At 51.2% G+C, this 14,024-nt stretch overlaps 1 protein-coding gene across 8 annotated transcripts in view; it reads left to right on the plus strand.

The window, feature by feature from the left end:
- CNTFR (ciliary neurotrophic factor receptor) overlaps positions 1 to 14,024 on the plus strand; it is a 438,526-nt gene that overhangs the window by 77,204 nt on the left and 347,298 nt on the right. For all 8 annotated transcript variants that reach the window (XR_004646219.1, XR_004646220.1, XM_034774357.1 and 5 more), the window contains exon 2: positions 13,102 to 13,207. Coding sequence is in view for 3 of the 8 variants with exons in the window: in XM_034774360.1 (XP_034630251.1) it covers positions 13,102 to 13,207 (106 nt within the window). In the remaining 5 variants the exon portion in view is untranslated. The remainder of the gene's footprint in view (positions 1 to 13,101; positions 13,208 to 14,024) is intronic.

Genomic DNA, 14,024 nt, shown 5'->3' on the forward strand with positions numbered 1-14,024 from the left:
ACCTTCCTCGGAAGCCTGTTCCGGCGCTTAGCTACCCCGAGCGTTAGAACGATTTTCCTAATATCGAACCTAACTCTCCCTTGCTGATGATTAAGCCCATTACTTCTTGTCCTGCCTTCAGTGGGCACGGAGAACAATTGATCACTGTCCTCGTTATAACCGCCCTTAACATATAGGAAGACTGTTATCAGGTCCCCGCCATCAGTCTGCTTTTCTCAACACTAAACATGCCCATTTTTTTGGTTAACCTTTTCTTATAGGCCAGGTCTTCTAAATCTTTAATCATTTTTATTGCTTTCTCTGCACTGTTTCCAATTTGTCCACCGCTTTCCTGAAGTGTGGCACCTAGAATTGTACACAGTATTCCAGTCAGAAGTAGAGCCAGACCGTTACCTCCCATGTCTGACATACAACACTGCTGTTAATGCACCTCAGAATGATAGTAGCGTTTTTTCGCAACTGCAGCACATTGTTGACTCCTATTCAGTTTGTGATCCTCTATAAGGGCCCTACCAAATTCACGGTCCATTTTGGTCAATGTCATGATCATAGGATTTAAAAAATCATAAATTTCATAATTTCCGCTATTTAAATCTGAAATTGCATGGCGTTGTAATTGTAGGGGTCCTGACCCCAAAAGGAGTTATGGGGGGGATTGCGGTACTGCTACCCTTACTTCTGCGCTGCTGCTGGCGGCGGCTCTGCCTTCAGAGCTGGGCATCTGGAGAGCAGCGGCTGCTGGCCAGGAGCCCAACTCTGAAGGCAGCAGCGCAAAAGTAAGAGTGGCATGATATGATATTGCCACCTTTGCTTCTGCTGGCGGGTCACTGCCTTCAGAGCTGGGTGCCTGGCCAACAGCTGCCGCGCTCCGGCCGCCCAGCTCTGAAGGCAGCACAGAAGTAAGGGTGGCAATCCTGCAAACCCCCTAAAATAACCTTTTGACTCCCCTGCAACTCCCATTTGGGTCAGGAGCCCCAATTTGAGAAACATTGGTCTCCCCCATGAAATCTGTATAATATAGGATAAAAGCCCACAAAAGACCAGATTTCATGGTCCGTGACACGTTTTTCATGGCCGTGGATTTGGTAGGGCCCTAACTATAACTCCCAGATCCTTTTCAGCAGGACTACCACCCAGCCAGTTATTCCCCGCCGTGTAGTTGTGCATTCCGATTTTTCCATCGAAGTGTAGTACTTTGCACTTGTCTATATTGAATTTCATCTTGTTGATATCAGACCAATTCTCCAGTGTGTCAAGGTCATTTTGAATTCTAATCCTGTCTTCCAAAGTGTTTGCAACCCCTCCCAGCTTGGTGTCCTCCACTCATTTTATAAGAATACTCTCCATGTTAATATCCAAGTCATTAATGCAAATATTGAACAGTAATTGATTCAGGGCTGACCCCTGCGGGTATCCACTAGATATGCCCTCCAGTTTGACAGTGAACTGTTGAAAATTTCTCTTTGACTACGGTCTTCCAACCAGCTGTGCACCACCTTATTGTAATTTTCTGTAGACCACATTTCCCTAGTTTTCTTATGAGAATGTCACATGGGAATGTGTCAAAAGGCTTACTGAAATCAAAGTATCCCTATGGGAAAGTTTGCTAGAATGCTGCTCAATTCTTTTACCCTGAAACAGGAGGGTTTATATCCTTTATTTATGTGAGGCAAAATTTTCCCATCAAACATTTTTTGACAGAAAACTGTTTTGTTTTGTGGTCTTACTTAAAATAGATATATATATTTTGGTTTTTGAAAAATTTTTCAGGGTGTTTACTTTTTTCATGGGAAACTTAAAGAAAACAATTTTTTAACTTCCTGCAACAAACTGTTAATTTTTCTGACCCAGCATGGTGTGCATATCCTGTCATGTGGCTCTGGAGACGTTCTCATAATCTCTATAAACTCCGACTCCTTTTATGAATCCTCCCCAGCACTTAGTTCTAGAGATAGCTAGTGGCAAGGAGTTCCTCGGGCTAGCTGTGTACCTTTTTAAAAAAAAAAAAATAAATAAAAAATAGTACTTCCCGTTATCAGGTCCTCAAGGAATCCATTTTAAAGCATTTGGAGGAGAGGAAGGTGATCAGGAACAGTCAGCATGGATTCACCAAGGGCAAGTCATGCCTGACCAACCTGATTGCCTTCTATGATGAGATAACTGGCTCTGTGGATATGGGGAAAGCAGTGGACGTGATATACCTTGACTTTAGCAAAGCTTTTGATACGATCTCCCACAGTATTCTTGCCAGCAAGTTAAAGAAGTATGGGCTGGATGAATGGACTATAAGGTGGATAGAAAGCTGGCTAGATCGTCGGGCTCAACGGGTAGTGATCAATGGCTCCATGTCTAGTTGGCAGCCAGTATCAAGCGGAGAGCCCCAGGGGTCGGTCCTGGGGCCGGTTTTGTTCAACATCTTCATTAATGATCTGGATCATGGGATGGATTGCACCTTCATCAAGTTCATAGATGACACTAAGCTGAGGGGAGAGGTAGATACGCTGGAGGGTAGGAATAGGGTCCAAAGTGACCTAGACAAATTGGAGGATTGGGCCAAAAGAAATCTGATGAGGTTCAACAAGGACAGGTGCAGAGTCCTGTACTTATCAGGGAAGAATCCCAGGCACTGCTACAGGCTGGGGACCGACTGGCTAAGCGGCAGTTCTTCAGAAAAGGACCTGGGGATTACAGTGGATGAGAAGCTGGATATGAGTCAGCAGTGTGCCCTTGTTAGCAAGAAGACTAATGACATATTGGGCTGCATTAGTAGGAGCATTGCCAACAGATCGAGGGAAGTGATTATTCCCTTCTATTTGGTGCTAGTGAGGCCACATCTGGAGTATTGTGCCCAGTTTTGGTCCCCTCACTACAGAAAGGATGTGGATAAATTGGAGAGAGTCCAGCGGAGGGCAACAAAAATTATTAGGGGCCTGGGGCACATGACTTATGAGGAGAGGCTGAGGGAACTGGGCTTATTTAGTCTGCAGAAGAGAAGATTGAGGGGAGATTTGATAGCAGCCTTCAACTACCTGAAAGGGGGGTTCCAAAGAGGATGGAGCTCGGCTGTTCTCAGTGGTGGCAGATGACAGAACAAGGAGCAATGGTCTCGAGTTGCAGTGGTGGAGGTCTAAGTTGGATATTAGGAAACACTATTTCACTAGGAGGGAGGTGAAGCACTGGAATGGGTTACCTAAGGAGGTGGTGGAATCTCCTTCCTTAGAGGTTTTTAAGGTCAGGCTTGACAAAGCCCTGGCTGGGATGATGTAGTTGGGGTTGGCCCTGCTTTGAGTGGGAGGTTGGACTAGATACCTCCTGAGGTCTCTTCCAATCCTAATGTTCTATGGTTCGAAGGATAGATATACTAACTATCATGAAGTGCTCATGGCAGTGACCGGGATGTGGGGTGCTGTGCCTAGTGGTTAGAGCAGGAGTTGGTAGCCAGGAATCGGACCCAAGGGTTGAGGCCAGGTGCCAGAGCCAAGGTCAGCGCCGAAGTCAGGAATCGGAGCTGAGGGTTGGGACTGGGTTACCTGGACGAGGGAGGGCTTCGGGCTGGAATAAGGTGGGAGCAAGGCTGCAAACAAGCAGGCACAGAAGCTATCACAGCTGTAGGCAAATGTTTTGAGCAGCCACTGAACTGCTGCTGGGCTTCAGGGCCAGGCTGCCGATTCGTCCCTGCTACAGGCCAGCTGCGCTCGTTAGGTTGTCTGGAGACTGGCTCAGCGGCAGGCCCTGATTCCTGACCTTGCAGCTGCTACGGTGACAGGTGCCACAGAAGTACCTCTTTTTGTGAGGCAAGGCAAGGCTGCTGCCTCAGATGGGGAACCGAGGCACAGAGTTGCCGGGCTAGATTCACAGAGAGACTTAGGGGCCTAAATGCCTCTCTGGGCACCTACGTCCAGCATTTAGATACCACTGGCATTCACAAAACCGCTGCTGGGATGCCAGCCACCCCCGCAGGCTCCGAGGTTTCTGTGGTCGGTGCTTGACTCTCTCCGTACAATGTGTGGGGAGCCCGGGCCTCAGAGCGGAGCATGCCACCGGGCAGCAGGGCACCTGCGAGCTGGGTAGGGCAAGGTCTGAGTGACATGTCCAAGGTCACGGGGTCTGTGGCAGAGCAAGGAGCTGAACCCGGGTCTCCTGGGTGAGCACTCTAACCACTAGGCCACCCTGCCTTTCTACCGGGCACCATATCCCAGAAGCTGGGCCTTCCCCTTTCCGAGCAGAGCTACGAGAGAGCCTCAGGGAATTGGCTGTGGTGACCGGTACCTACGGGGAAGCAGTGACAGTCGTCCCTGGCTTGCACAGTAGCTGTACAGGACTCACACCCTTGGGTGTCCCAGGCAGACACCTGGCTGGTCCGCCTCTCAGGATGGAGTGAGAGAGCCCTGATCTCTCTTCACGTAGGCGCTGGTTAGACCAGCGTAGAGTAGTAACTACCCCCACTGCCTACAGCAAGACCAGAATTCAGGTCCAGTGGGCCCCTGGCTGGGGAGGGGGTCAGGATACCACCTGTGAGAGTCCCCTGGCTGGAGAGAGGGACTGGAGATCCCGAGGTAGGGCATTGGAGGCATTGTCTGCTTGGCTGTTGACTGGGTTAAAGTAAGGAGGTGAGGAGGGCAGCTCGTCTTCCTCTCCCGAGCTTGGCTGAACAAGGCTCTGGCGTGGGCAAGGAGGAAAGGGAGCTGGGAGTCTGGGACGGTGACAGCTCCCCATCCTGTTTCAGTTGCTTTGACCACTGAGTACTGGAGTCCTCCCAGGTGACACTCCCGGCCTCAGTGGAGCTTCTGCAGGGTGCTCTGGACACGCTGCTAGGATCCCCGCCTTGGCATTGTCCCCGGAGACCCCCACCAAGCAGATGGGTCTGGCTTCTTGTCCAGGAGAAAATGGCAATGCCCCTCAATCTTCTGCACCATCTCTGGGCTTGTGCACGGACCCTGCAAGAGTGACATCACGCTGGCTGAGTCAGGGCCAGAGGTGTCGTCTGAAATCAGCCGGGGATGATGCTGGTCTCACTGACAAACGGCCTCCTATTGATCAGCATGATACTGAGTCATGGGACCACAGATGGGAATAATGGAAGAGACCCATTAGGTCACCATTAGCTCATTGCCCTGGGCCTGGTGCAGGCTGCCTGGCTGTGATGGCTTTTCTAGTGTGTTGTCCTGCATGCCTGGTGGCTGAGGCTTTCAGTGGGGCAGGGAATGAAGGTTTGCTGTTGGATGGCAGGTGGCCTCCTGGACCATTATTGTGGCGGTTAGGAGCCACTCGATGGCATTACCTGCCTCTGAACTTCACTGTCCTGCCTCCAGCCCGTGCACGAGCCCCTTTTCCACAACATCAGTGCGGTGGTTAGGGGTGGGGCATGCGTGATGCAGCTGCGCACCTGAGTCTTTGCTTGGTGGGGTAGTCGGCGGTTTAGGCTAAGATCTGAGAAAACTCTACATGTCAGAGTCTGGGGGCGTCTGGATGAGAGCTGCATCTCTCTCCACACCTGCCTGCGGGGAAGCTCTCAGCAAAGCGGATGCATTGCGTTGTCGTTTCCAGATTCTCCACCTCCTCCAACCCAGGAGATGAGTGTTTGGCAGACAATATCGTTCAGCGCCCAAGAGCCCAGCGATAGATGCTTTAAACCCCCCTGGGAATGCCGCTGGCACCATCTCTGCTGGGGCACTGGTGTTTCTCACTTCTCCTGTGGGGAGTGGGAAACTAGCCTTGATTTCCGCAAAGCGGGCCCAGCAGGATTCCTCACTTAATGTCGTGTATCCGGTGCCCCGCCCGACACATGCAACCCCCTGCCCCGAAGAGCTTACCGTGGAAACGGCAGCTCCAGTGGCTTCACAGTGAATCTGTGCACGTTACACGAGCTAGCTTGGATTCCGCTAGTGAGGGTACCAACGGCAGTGCAGAGAGCACAGCGCGGGCCGCCCAAGGCTGGCACAGACTCTGGGTACGTCCTGGGCTCACGCGCACGCTCTGGAGCCTGCGCTGTGCTATCTTTGCTGCTACTGTTACCTGCGCTAGCTGGATTCAAGCCACGCCCTGTCTGTCGGCCTCTGAATAAGTAGCCTGGTTCTCAGCGGGGTTAGGTGTCCGTATGGGAGCCAATGGGCGTTTTTGCCCCATTAAGCACAAGAACCAGGCGAATCACTCACAATGGATTGTGTAATCAGTGAATTTAGCTGTTGCTTCTGCCCCTGCCCTGACTTCAGTCAAACTGCAGCAGGCTCTGATTTAGCTGAGGTTCATGTGGGCACGACCAATCTTCTCTCTTTGGCCACAGGGAGAGTTGTTGAAATGCAGGCCCCGATTCCTGTGCACCGGCGTTAGCTCCTAGACCCCACGGGAGTTACTCCTGATTTACACCCCTGGAAGTGGGAGGAGACGCTGGGAGTAGGGTTCCTTTTTCATTGGCTGCAATACACCGGCCGGGCACCCAAGGGCGCGTAAGTGGGTGTGGTGCCCGCAGCCACACGCACGTTGCGCACAGTGCATCCCAGAGGCAGGGGCGAGGAGGGGCAGCACTGGCTGCCCCACGGCCCCTCCCTCATGAAGGAGGGGGTTGCGGGGCCAAACCTGAGCGATGCTCTGACCCCTGGGCATCAGGTCAGGGTGCCATTTGCTCAATTTCGGGCCCAAAAATCTGGGGGACACCCTTGCTGAGTGGGAGACCCTCTCTGGCTGGAATTCAGACCCGCAATAGACAGGGCTTTTGTCGATGCTGCTTCGCTGTGCGATTTCTTGAGCTACTGTTCAGAGCCAGGTTGAAATGACGCTGCTCTGCCAGATCCTTCGGCCTGGTCAATAAACAGCGCCCTTACGTCAATTCAAACAAAGAACAGGACCCTTTCTTTGCTCCCCAGTGGCTCCGCTGCACTCGTGATTTCAGCCAACAAAGTCCAGCACGTCCCCAGCGACTCCCTGCCCACCGCCGATCCCCAGCCGCAAGTTGCTTGGAGAGCTCAGGACGTGCCGTGCCGGCCACAGTTCCTGAGCCACATCCGATTCGTCGATACGGCCCGCCGCAGGGGTTCCAGTTTGGTCCACTGATAGAGCAGGGCTTTGTTTCTCTTATTCCCAGGTTGAAAATCTTCCTTGGGCTTCACTTGGCTTCCCCGTTCAGCTGCTTCTTCATCTCTCCGCCTTTCTAAGCTAGTAAATAAAGTTCCTGTCGTTTTATTTATGTGAGCGAAGGCAGAGACCAATAAAAATGCCAGGCTCTCCTGACGGCTACCGAGGCAACGGTGTTTTTTCTTTGCTGCCATTCCAGAAGCGATCACTCCAGCACAAGGCGGCGTCCCCAACAGGTGACCAGTGGGAGTGCTTTAGAACCAACTCTTACATTTCAAAATTGATTTTTGGACGACTCTGCTCCCAGATTGAGACGTCTCCAAGGGGCCTGAATTTCGGAGAGTGCTAAGCACCTGTCTTGCAGAATTCTAGCCCCTTCGCGGGGGGTTTTGGGTTGTGCACCCGCAAAGGGAGAAGACCGAAATCACCGTCTAGCGAATACATCATAGCATTGCTGTAGGGCCCTGTGAATTTATTGCCTCTGCATTTCTTGGTACTAGTGAGGTCAGCTTTTTTTAGAGCAACTGGCTTTAGGCAGGGAAAATGATTTCCTTTGGTCAATAAGTGGGGGTGTAACTTACTACAGATGTGATGCCTATCGTTAAGGTTGCCCACCACAGTTGATTACAAGACTATTTTCCGTGATTGTTAATTACCAACTTTAACCATTGGGGCTGAGATGTCCCATTCGGAGCGTCTGCTTCAGCGTGAAATGTTCTGGGGAAATTGCAGCAAAACCAGTTTAACTTTCTCAGAATGAAGTTAGGGAAACGAATGTTGTTTTGCCCAGACAAACACCTGTCAGGGATGATCAGGTAATACTTAGTCCTGCCATGAGTGCAGGGGACTCTCGAGGTCACTTCCAGTTCTATGATTCTTACAATGATGAATTCTATGATTCTGTTTCACTGAGATGCTCTTGCACCTCCCGGCTTTGGAACAAGGCTGTGATATTTAGCAGTGGGGTGTCTCGCTGGAGTCAGGGATGTACCTTTTGCTGTCCCCATGAAAATCCACCTAAATTTGGCCCAATGCTGAAAAGTGTGTGTGTGTGTGTGTGTTTGTGTGTCTGTGCATGCATTTGTGTGCCATGGTTAAAGGGTTGAGATTAATGTCACACAGCGCAGGGATTCAACATCTGTGTACATATATATTAAAATAAATATTAAATACACACTCCTGCCCTTTATTGGACGGAGTTTATCATGTAAGCTCCTCTCGCTTGCACCCGTGGAACTTCATTGTCTTCAAGGGGATATCCCCCGATCGCCACCAGGATCGGTGAGAAGAGAAGTAGGCCCCATAGCTTCTGGGAGTGCTGGTTGCTGTTGTCTAGGGAAAATGAATCAGGACTGCTCAGATAGACCTCGGTGCTGTCTAATGTTGTGTGTGGGTGTGAGCCAGTACCCTCTGCTGGCTGAACAGTGTAGTGACTAGAAGCCTGAGAAGAGGAGGTGGATGGAGTTTTCTTTGGAAGACGACTGCATTTCTGTAGCTCGAGACCCAGAGTTCTCGTCCCTCATGGGATGTGTGTGTCTGTGTGCGTGACTTAGCTTTTGTCTCCGCTGTCTGTGTGCGTTGGAGGCCTCAGCTTGGTGTGCTGCTTAGTCCTCCTGCGATCGTGTGAATTCATCAAGACCTCCATCTTGCAAGGGTATCCAGGTGAGTGGGTGATATGTTACATTCAGTGCATATGGAGCTCCCGGTGGGATCCCAGCTAAATGCCTCTTGTGTCAGGCGAGCCCAGTTGGATCCTGTCAATCTAGAATTTCCCTCTGAAATTGGCCACAATTTGCAAAAGATTCTGGGTCCTCGTTCAGGATTTTACAGAGCCGGGGCCTGTTTACAGAATTACTCAGTGGTTTGCATTGTAAGTGTTGCAGGCGCCTCATGATTTTCAGAATGGAGAGAGGTAAATAGTGGTGTCGCGCAGGGGTTTGTCCTGGGCCCAGTCCTGTTCAACATATTCAACAATGATCTGGAAAAAGGGGTAAATAGTGAGGTGGCAAACTTTGCCGATGATACAAAACTACTCAAGATTGTGAAGTCCAAAGCAGACTGCGAAGAGCTACAAAGGGATCTCGCGAAACTGGGTGACTGGGCAACAATATGGCAGATGAAATTCAATGTTGATAAATGCAAAGAAATGCACATTGGAAAAAACATAATCCCAACTATACTTATAAAATGATGGGGTCTAAATTAGCTGTTACCACTCAAGAAAGAGATTGTGGAGTCCTTGTGGATAGTTCTCTGAAAACATCCACTCACTGTGCAGCGGCAGTCAAAAGGTGAACAGAATGTTGGGAATCATTAAGAAAGGGAGAGATAATAAGACAGAAAATATCATATTGCCTCTATATAAATCCATGGTACGCTCACATCTTGAATACTGTGTGCAGATGTGGTCGCCCCATCTCAAAAGAAAATGTATATTGGAATTGGAAAAGGTTCAGAAAAAGGCAACAAAAATGATTAGGGGTATGGAACGGCTCTGTATGAGGAGCGATTAATAAGATTGGAACTTTTCAGCTTGGAAAAGAGACGACTAAGGGGGGATATGATAGAGGTCTATAAAATCATGACTGGTGTGGAGACAGTAAAGAAGGAAGTGTTATTTACTCCTTCTCATAACACAAGAACTAGGGGACACCAAATGCAATTAATAGGCAGCAGTTATAAAACAAACAAAAGGAAGTAATATCTTCACACAATGCACAGTCAAACTCCTTGCCAGAGGATGTTGTGAAGGCCAAGACTATAACAGAGTTCAAAAAAGAGCTAGATAAGTTCACGAAGGATAGGTCCATCAATGGCTATTAGCCAGGATGGGCAGGGATGGTGTCCCTAGTCTCTGACAGAAGCTGGGAATGGGCGACAGGGGATGGATCACTTGATGATTCCCTGTTCTGTTCATTCCCTCTGGGGCACCTGGCGTTGGCCATTGATGAACCTGTGCTAGATGGACCTTTGGGTTGACCCTGTGTGGCCGCTCTGATGTTCTTATGGTTTCCATCCGGTTGCCAGGGAAATAGCCACGATACCGGTGTGTGAGTGTGTGCTTTGTTCCCCCCAAGAATTACAAAGTGGGTTTCATGCTGGTGAAGGGTCCTGGATTGGGCAGCCCCTGGAGACTGGAATCTTTTTTATCCACGGGACAGCCTGAGTGCAACTTCTCCCCTGTCATGTCACCTGCCAATGGGCCTCCCTCTTTTCCTGCAATCATAGCAACGGAGGGCAAGGAGAGCGCTCAAGAGTCCTCTAGGCCAGAGGTGGGCAAACTACGGCCCGCGGGCCACATCCGGCTTGCGGGACCGTCCTGCCCGGCCCCTGAGCTCCCGGCCGGGGACGCTAGCCCCCAGCCCCTCCCCTGCTGTCCCGTCCCCCTGCAGCCTCAGATCGCCACACCGCCCGCGCTCTGGTCCGCAGCTCCTGCCGGGCAGTGTGGGCAGCAGGGCTTCAAGCTCTTGCTGCTCTGAGCAGCATGGTAAGGGGGTGGGGAGCGGGGGCGGTTGGATAAGGGGCAGGGGGTCCCGGGGGGCAGTCAGGGGACAGGGAGTAGGGGGTGGAGGTTCTGGGAGGGGGCGGTCAGGGGATGAGGAATGTGTGTGGGGGGGTTGGATAGGTGTGGGGGTGTGGATAGGGGTCGGGGCAGTCAGGGAACAGGGAGCAGGGGGGGTTTGGATAGGGGTGGGGTCCCGGGACGGGGCGGTCAGGGGACAAGGAGTGGGGTGGGGGGTTGGATGGGTCAGAGGTTCTGAGGGGGATGGGAAGTGGGAGGGGGCAGGGGCCAGGCTGTTTGGGGAGGCACAGGTCCAGGTTACACCGGAGGCATCTGTCCCTCCTCTGGCTCATGGAAACTTCCCTGGGGCATATCCTGTCGTCTTGCTGTGTCCCTGGGGTTTAGCCGGGTCGTACCTGGTTAGTGTTAATTCTTTGTATTACAGTGACCAGTAGAGGCCCCAGCTCAGATCTAAGCCACATTGTGCTGGGTGCAACATACACACCTAGGGAGAGGCAGCCCTTGCCCTGGGGACCTTACAGTCTAACCAGACAAGAGAAACAGAGGGCAGGAGGAGAAACTGAGGTCAAGGTCACTGAGTGGCAGAGCCAGGACAAGGATCCCAACTGCCTTGACTCCCAGCCCCGTGCCCTGTCCCCTGCATCACACTGCTCTAACTTGACACCTTGATATCTATCTTCTTCTGGCTCCGGGTGTCTCCCTAGGGGTCTGTCTTGGGCAGGGTCCTAGATAAAGCTCCCCCTTAGCGTCCTGGGTCGTGTGCTCCTTGCTTACCCCTTGGGAGCTGCATCTTTGTGGATGGATCTGAGGAATCAACTAGGAATTTCCCTATCCATCCAGGATCTCTCTCCCATTTCCCTCCCGCCATCACTCTGGGCAGCCTCAACTGCTCTCCGACAGGTGGTGACGAATTGGCGCTGTGATTCAGTTCCAACCCGGCCTTGTCTGTTTACTTCATCTGCAATTCAGAGCTGTAAAACAGTCCTGTCGGCCTCTCAGCCGAGCCGGCGAAGGGCGGGGGAGCCCTCTGTCATCTCCGTCCATCATTGCCAGCTCCCTCGATCGCTGGCTCCCATATGTCCGGCAGAATCTGCTGTGAGTGATGGGGCGCGGCGCAGGCTCGGCTCGGGGCTGGCGGAGTTAAATATTTCAGCGCCTGACACCTGACAGGTGTGATAAATTGCAGCGCGCCACACGCTGCTGGCGTGACAAACGGGCTGCTTCCCTCCTTAGGCTCCGGGAAAACTTTTTAATTATTTCCCAGCGCTTTGCAAATGAGAGTTTCTCAATCAGCCGCACAGATGCCCAATGAGGTTTCACTTATTTATTTATCGTTTACAGGCCTTTGGGGTCGGGTTCTTTTAACCCTTGCTGTGGCCTGTTGAAGTCAACAGAAAGTCTTCTGTCGATTTCCCAGGGCTTTGGGGTGACCCCCTAAATGCAGATGGGACACTAACATTTCCGAAAGTTGCTGCTGCTCTTGGGAAAGTCCCTTTGCAGCCCCAATGGCGTGAGATGTACTCGTTGTAACTGGGTTATAAAATGAGGTAGAGATGCCTATTGTGGTGGTTTTCAACGCGGACTATGTCTACGATTTCCAAAGGGGTCCGCACCTCCAGTCAAAATATTTTTGGGGTCCGCAAATGAAAAAAGGCTGAAAGCCGCTGGCCTATTGCAAAGCATCTAAATGTGCTATGCGCAGATTATCTCCTAATGCAAAGCATTAAAAAAAGCACCAAGGAAAGTTAATGAGCCTGAATATTCACCCAAACTCTCGTATGTGGCTGATCCATTAAATGCCAATCGTAAGTTTGGGGCTATACTTTATGATCCTCATTTATTCCCTTAATAACTTAAGGCCTTGATTTGGGTTTGGCCCAAGCCTGTACCAACAAGGAGCAAAGACCCAACCCTGACTCAGTTGACAATCTTAGGTGCTCCTCGTGCACATGGGCACCTGCCCCTGGTTCCACAATCTCCCATGGCAGTTTATTCCAGTGTTTAACCACCCTGACAGTTAGGAACTTTTTCCTAATGTCCAACCTAGACCTCCCTTGCTGCAGTTTAAGCCCTTTGCTTCTTGTTCTATCCTTAAAGGCTAAGATGAACAAGTTTTCTCCCTCCTCCTTATGACGCCCTTTTAGATACCTGAAAACTGCTATCATGTCCCCTCTCAGTCTTCTCTTTTCCAAACTGGTTCATATTATTTCTTTAAATCAGATCGAAGACCACGCCGGTGCAAACAGACACCTCTCCCACCCCAGTCCGTATACATTGAACTAACGAAATTAACACACGTTTCGGGATGGGGCAGGAACAACCCTATGAGAATTATTTTTTTTACTTCGATGAGCCATGCACGCTGTTCTGGCCACCAGCTACCGAGTCTCAGCCAGAAGCGGGGCCCCACCCAGAGGAGTGAGCGTGGGAAATCCCACCCAGAAAAATGGTGGCGACAAAGTAGCAGTGCCAATCTCTGACAGTAGATTTCTCTTTCCTTTTTAAAGGAAATCCCAGTTCTACCCCGCCAGGGTCAAGTGCAGCGTGTGGAGGAATCCCGAGGAATTTGATGAGAAATCGGGGACACCCTTGGGAATTCAGACCGGTGGAAAGGTAAGAGGTTGTTTAGTCACAGACCCATTTGTTTTGCTTTGAGCATCACTGCCAGACGGCGCATCCAGGAGCTCGGAATCTAGCCTGCCGTGCCCCCCCCCCTCCAGGCCTCTCCTCCCGATGCTGACTGCCAAGGAGGCAGGTGCTGCCTCGTTATTTATTTGGAGCTTTTAGACCGTGCTTTTGCCACTTGTTTAGTTATTTAGCTTCTTGGGAAGAGACATCCAGCTTCAGCTGGGCGACACATGAAAGTGCAGATCTCTGAGTGCTCACGGAAGGGGGTTCTGTGGAAAGGTTTCCTGCCAGCACGACTTGGGCTCCATTCTTGGATAAGCAGCGTCAACGTTTGTTCTTGAGCTGAGCAGGGTCAGCATTTCTTTGGGAGACTCTCCAGGAAAGCAGAGTGGTTCTGGTGATTCCAAACAAGCAGGTCTCTCAGTCAGTCCCGAACCAGTGCAAGGGACGCTGCACCATCTTTGATGATGGCTTTTGCTGGCTGAATATCACCTCTAGCCTTGGTAGATGGAACCCACCTACCTGCTCTGGCCGGTGTCCAGCACACAAGCAATTGCCTTCTGCCTCCTTGGCACAGTCTGTTGTGGGGAGCGGTTGGCCCTTCTCTCCCTAGATAAAATTGTCTCCTCTCAGCTTTGCGATCCAAGACTGAGCTGTCGTGTCACCATGTGCAGATGTTGTGTAGTGACACAGGGACATGTCACAAGCTAGACAGCGGTAAAATGAAGTGGCCCCAGGAGTATCTTGGGACTGTTCTGACTAACGCAGGGGGAACTCCTTGACCTGAATTTGGAACCCCATC

Source organism: Trachemys scripta, chromosome 6 (assembly GCF_013100865.1).
Source record: "Trachemys scripta elegans isolate TJP31775 chromosome 6, CAS_Tse_1.0, whole genome shotgun sequence".
Classification (NCBI taxonomy): Eukaryota; Metazoa; Chordata; order Testudines; family Emydidae; genus Trachemys; species Trachemys scripta.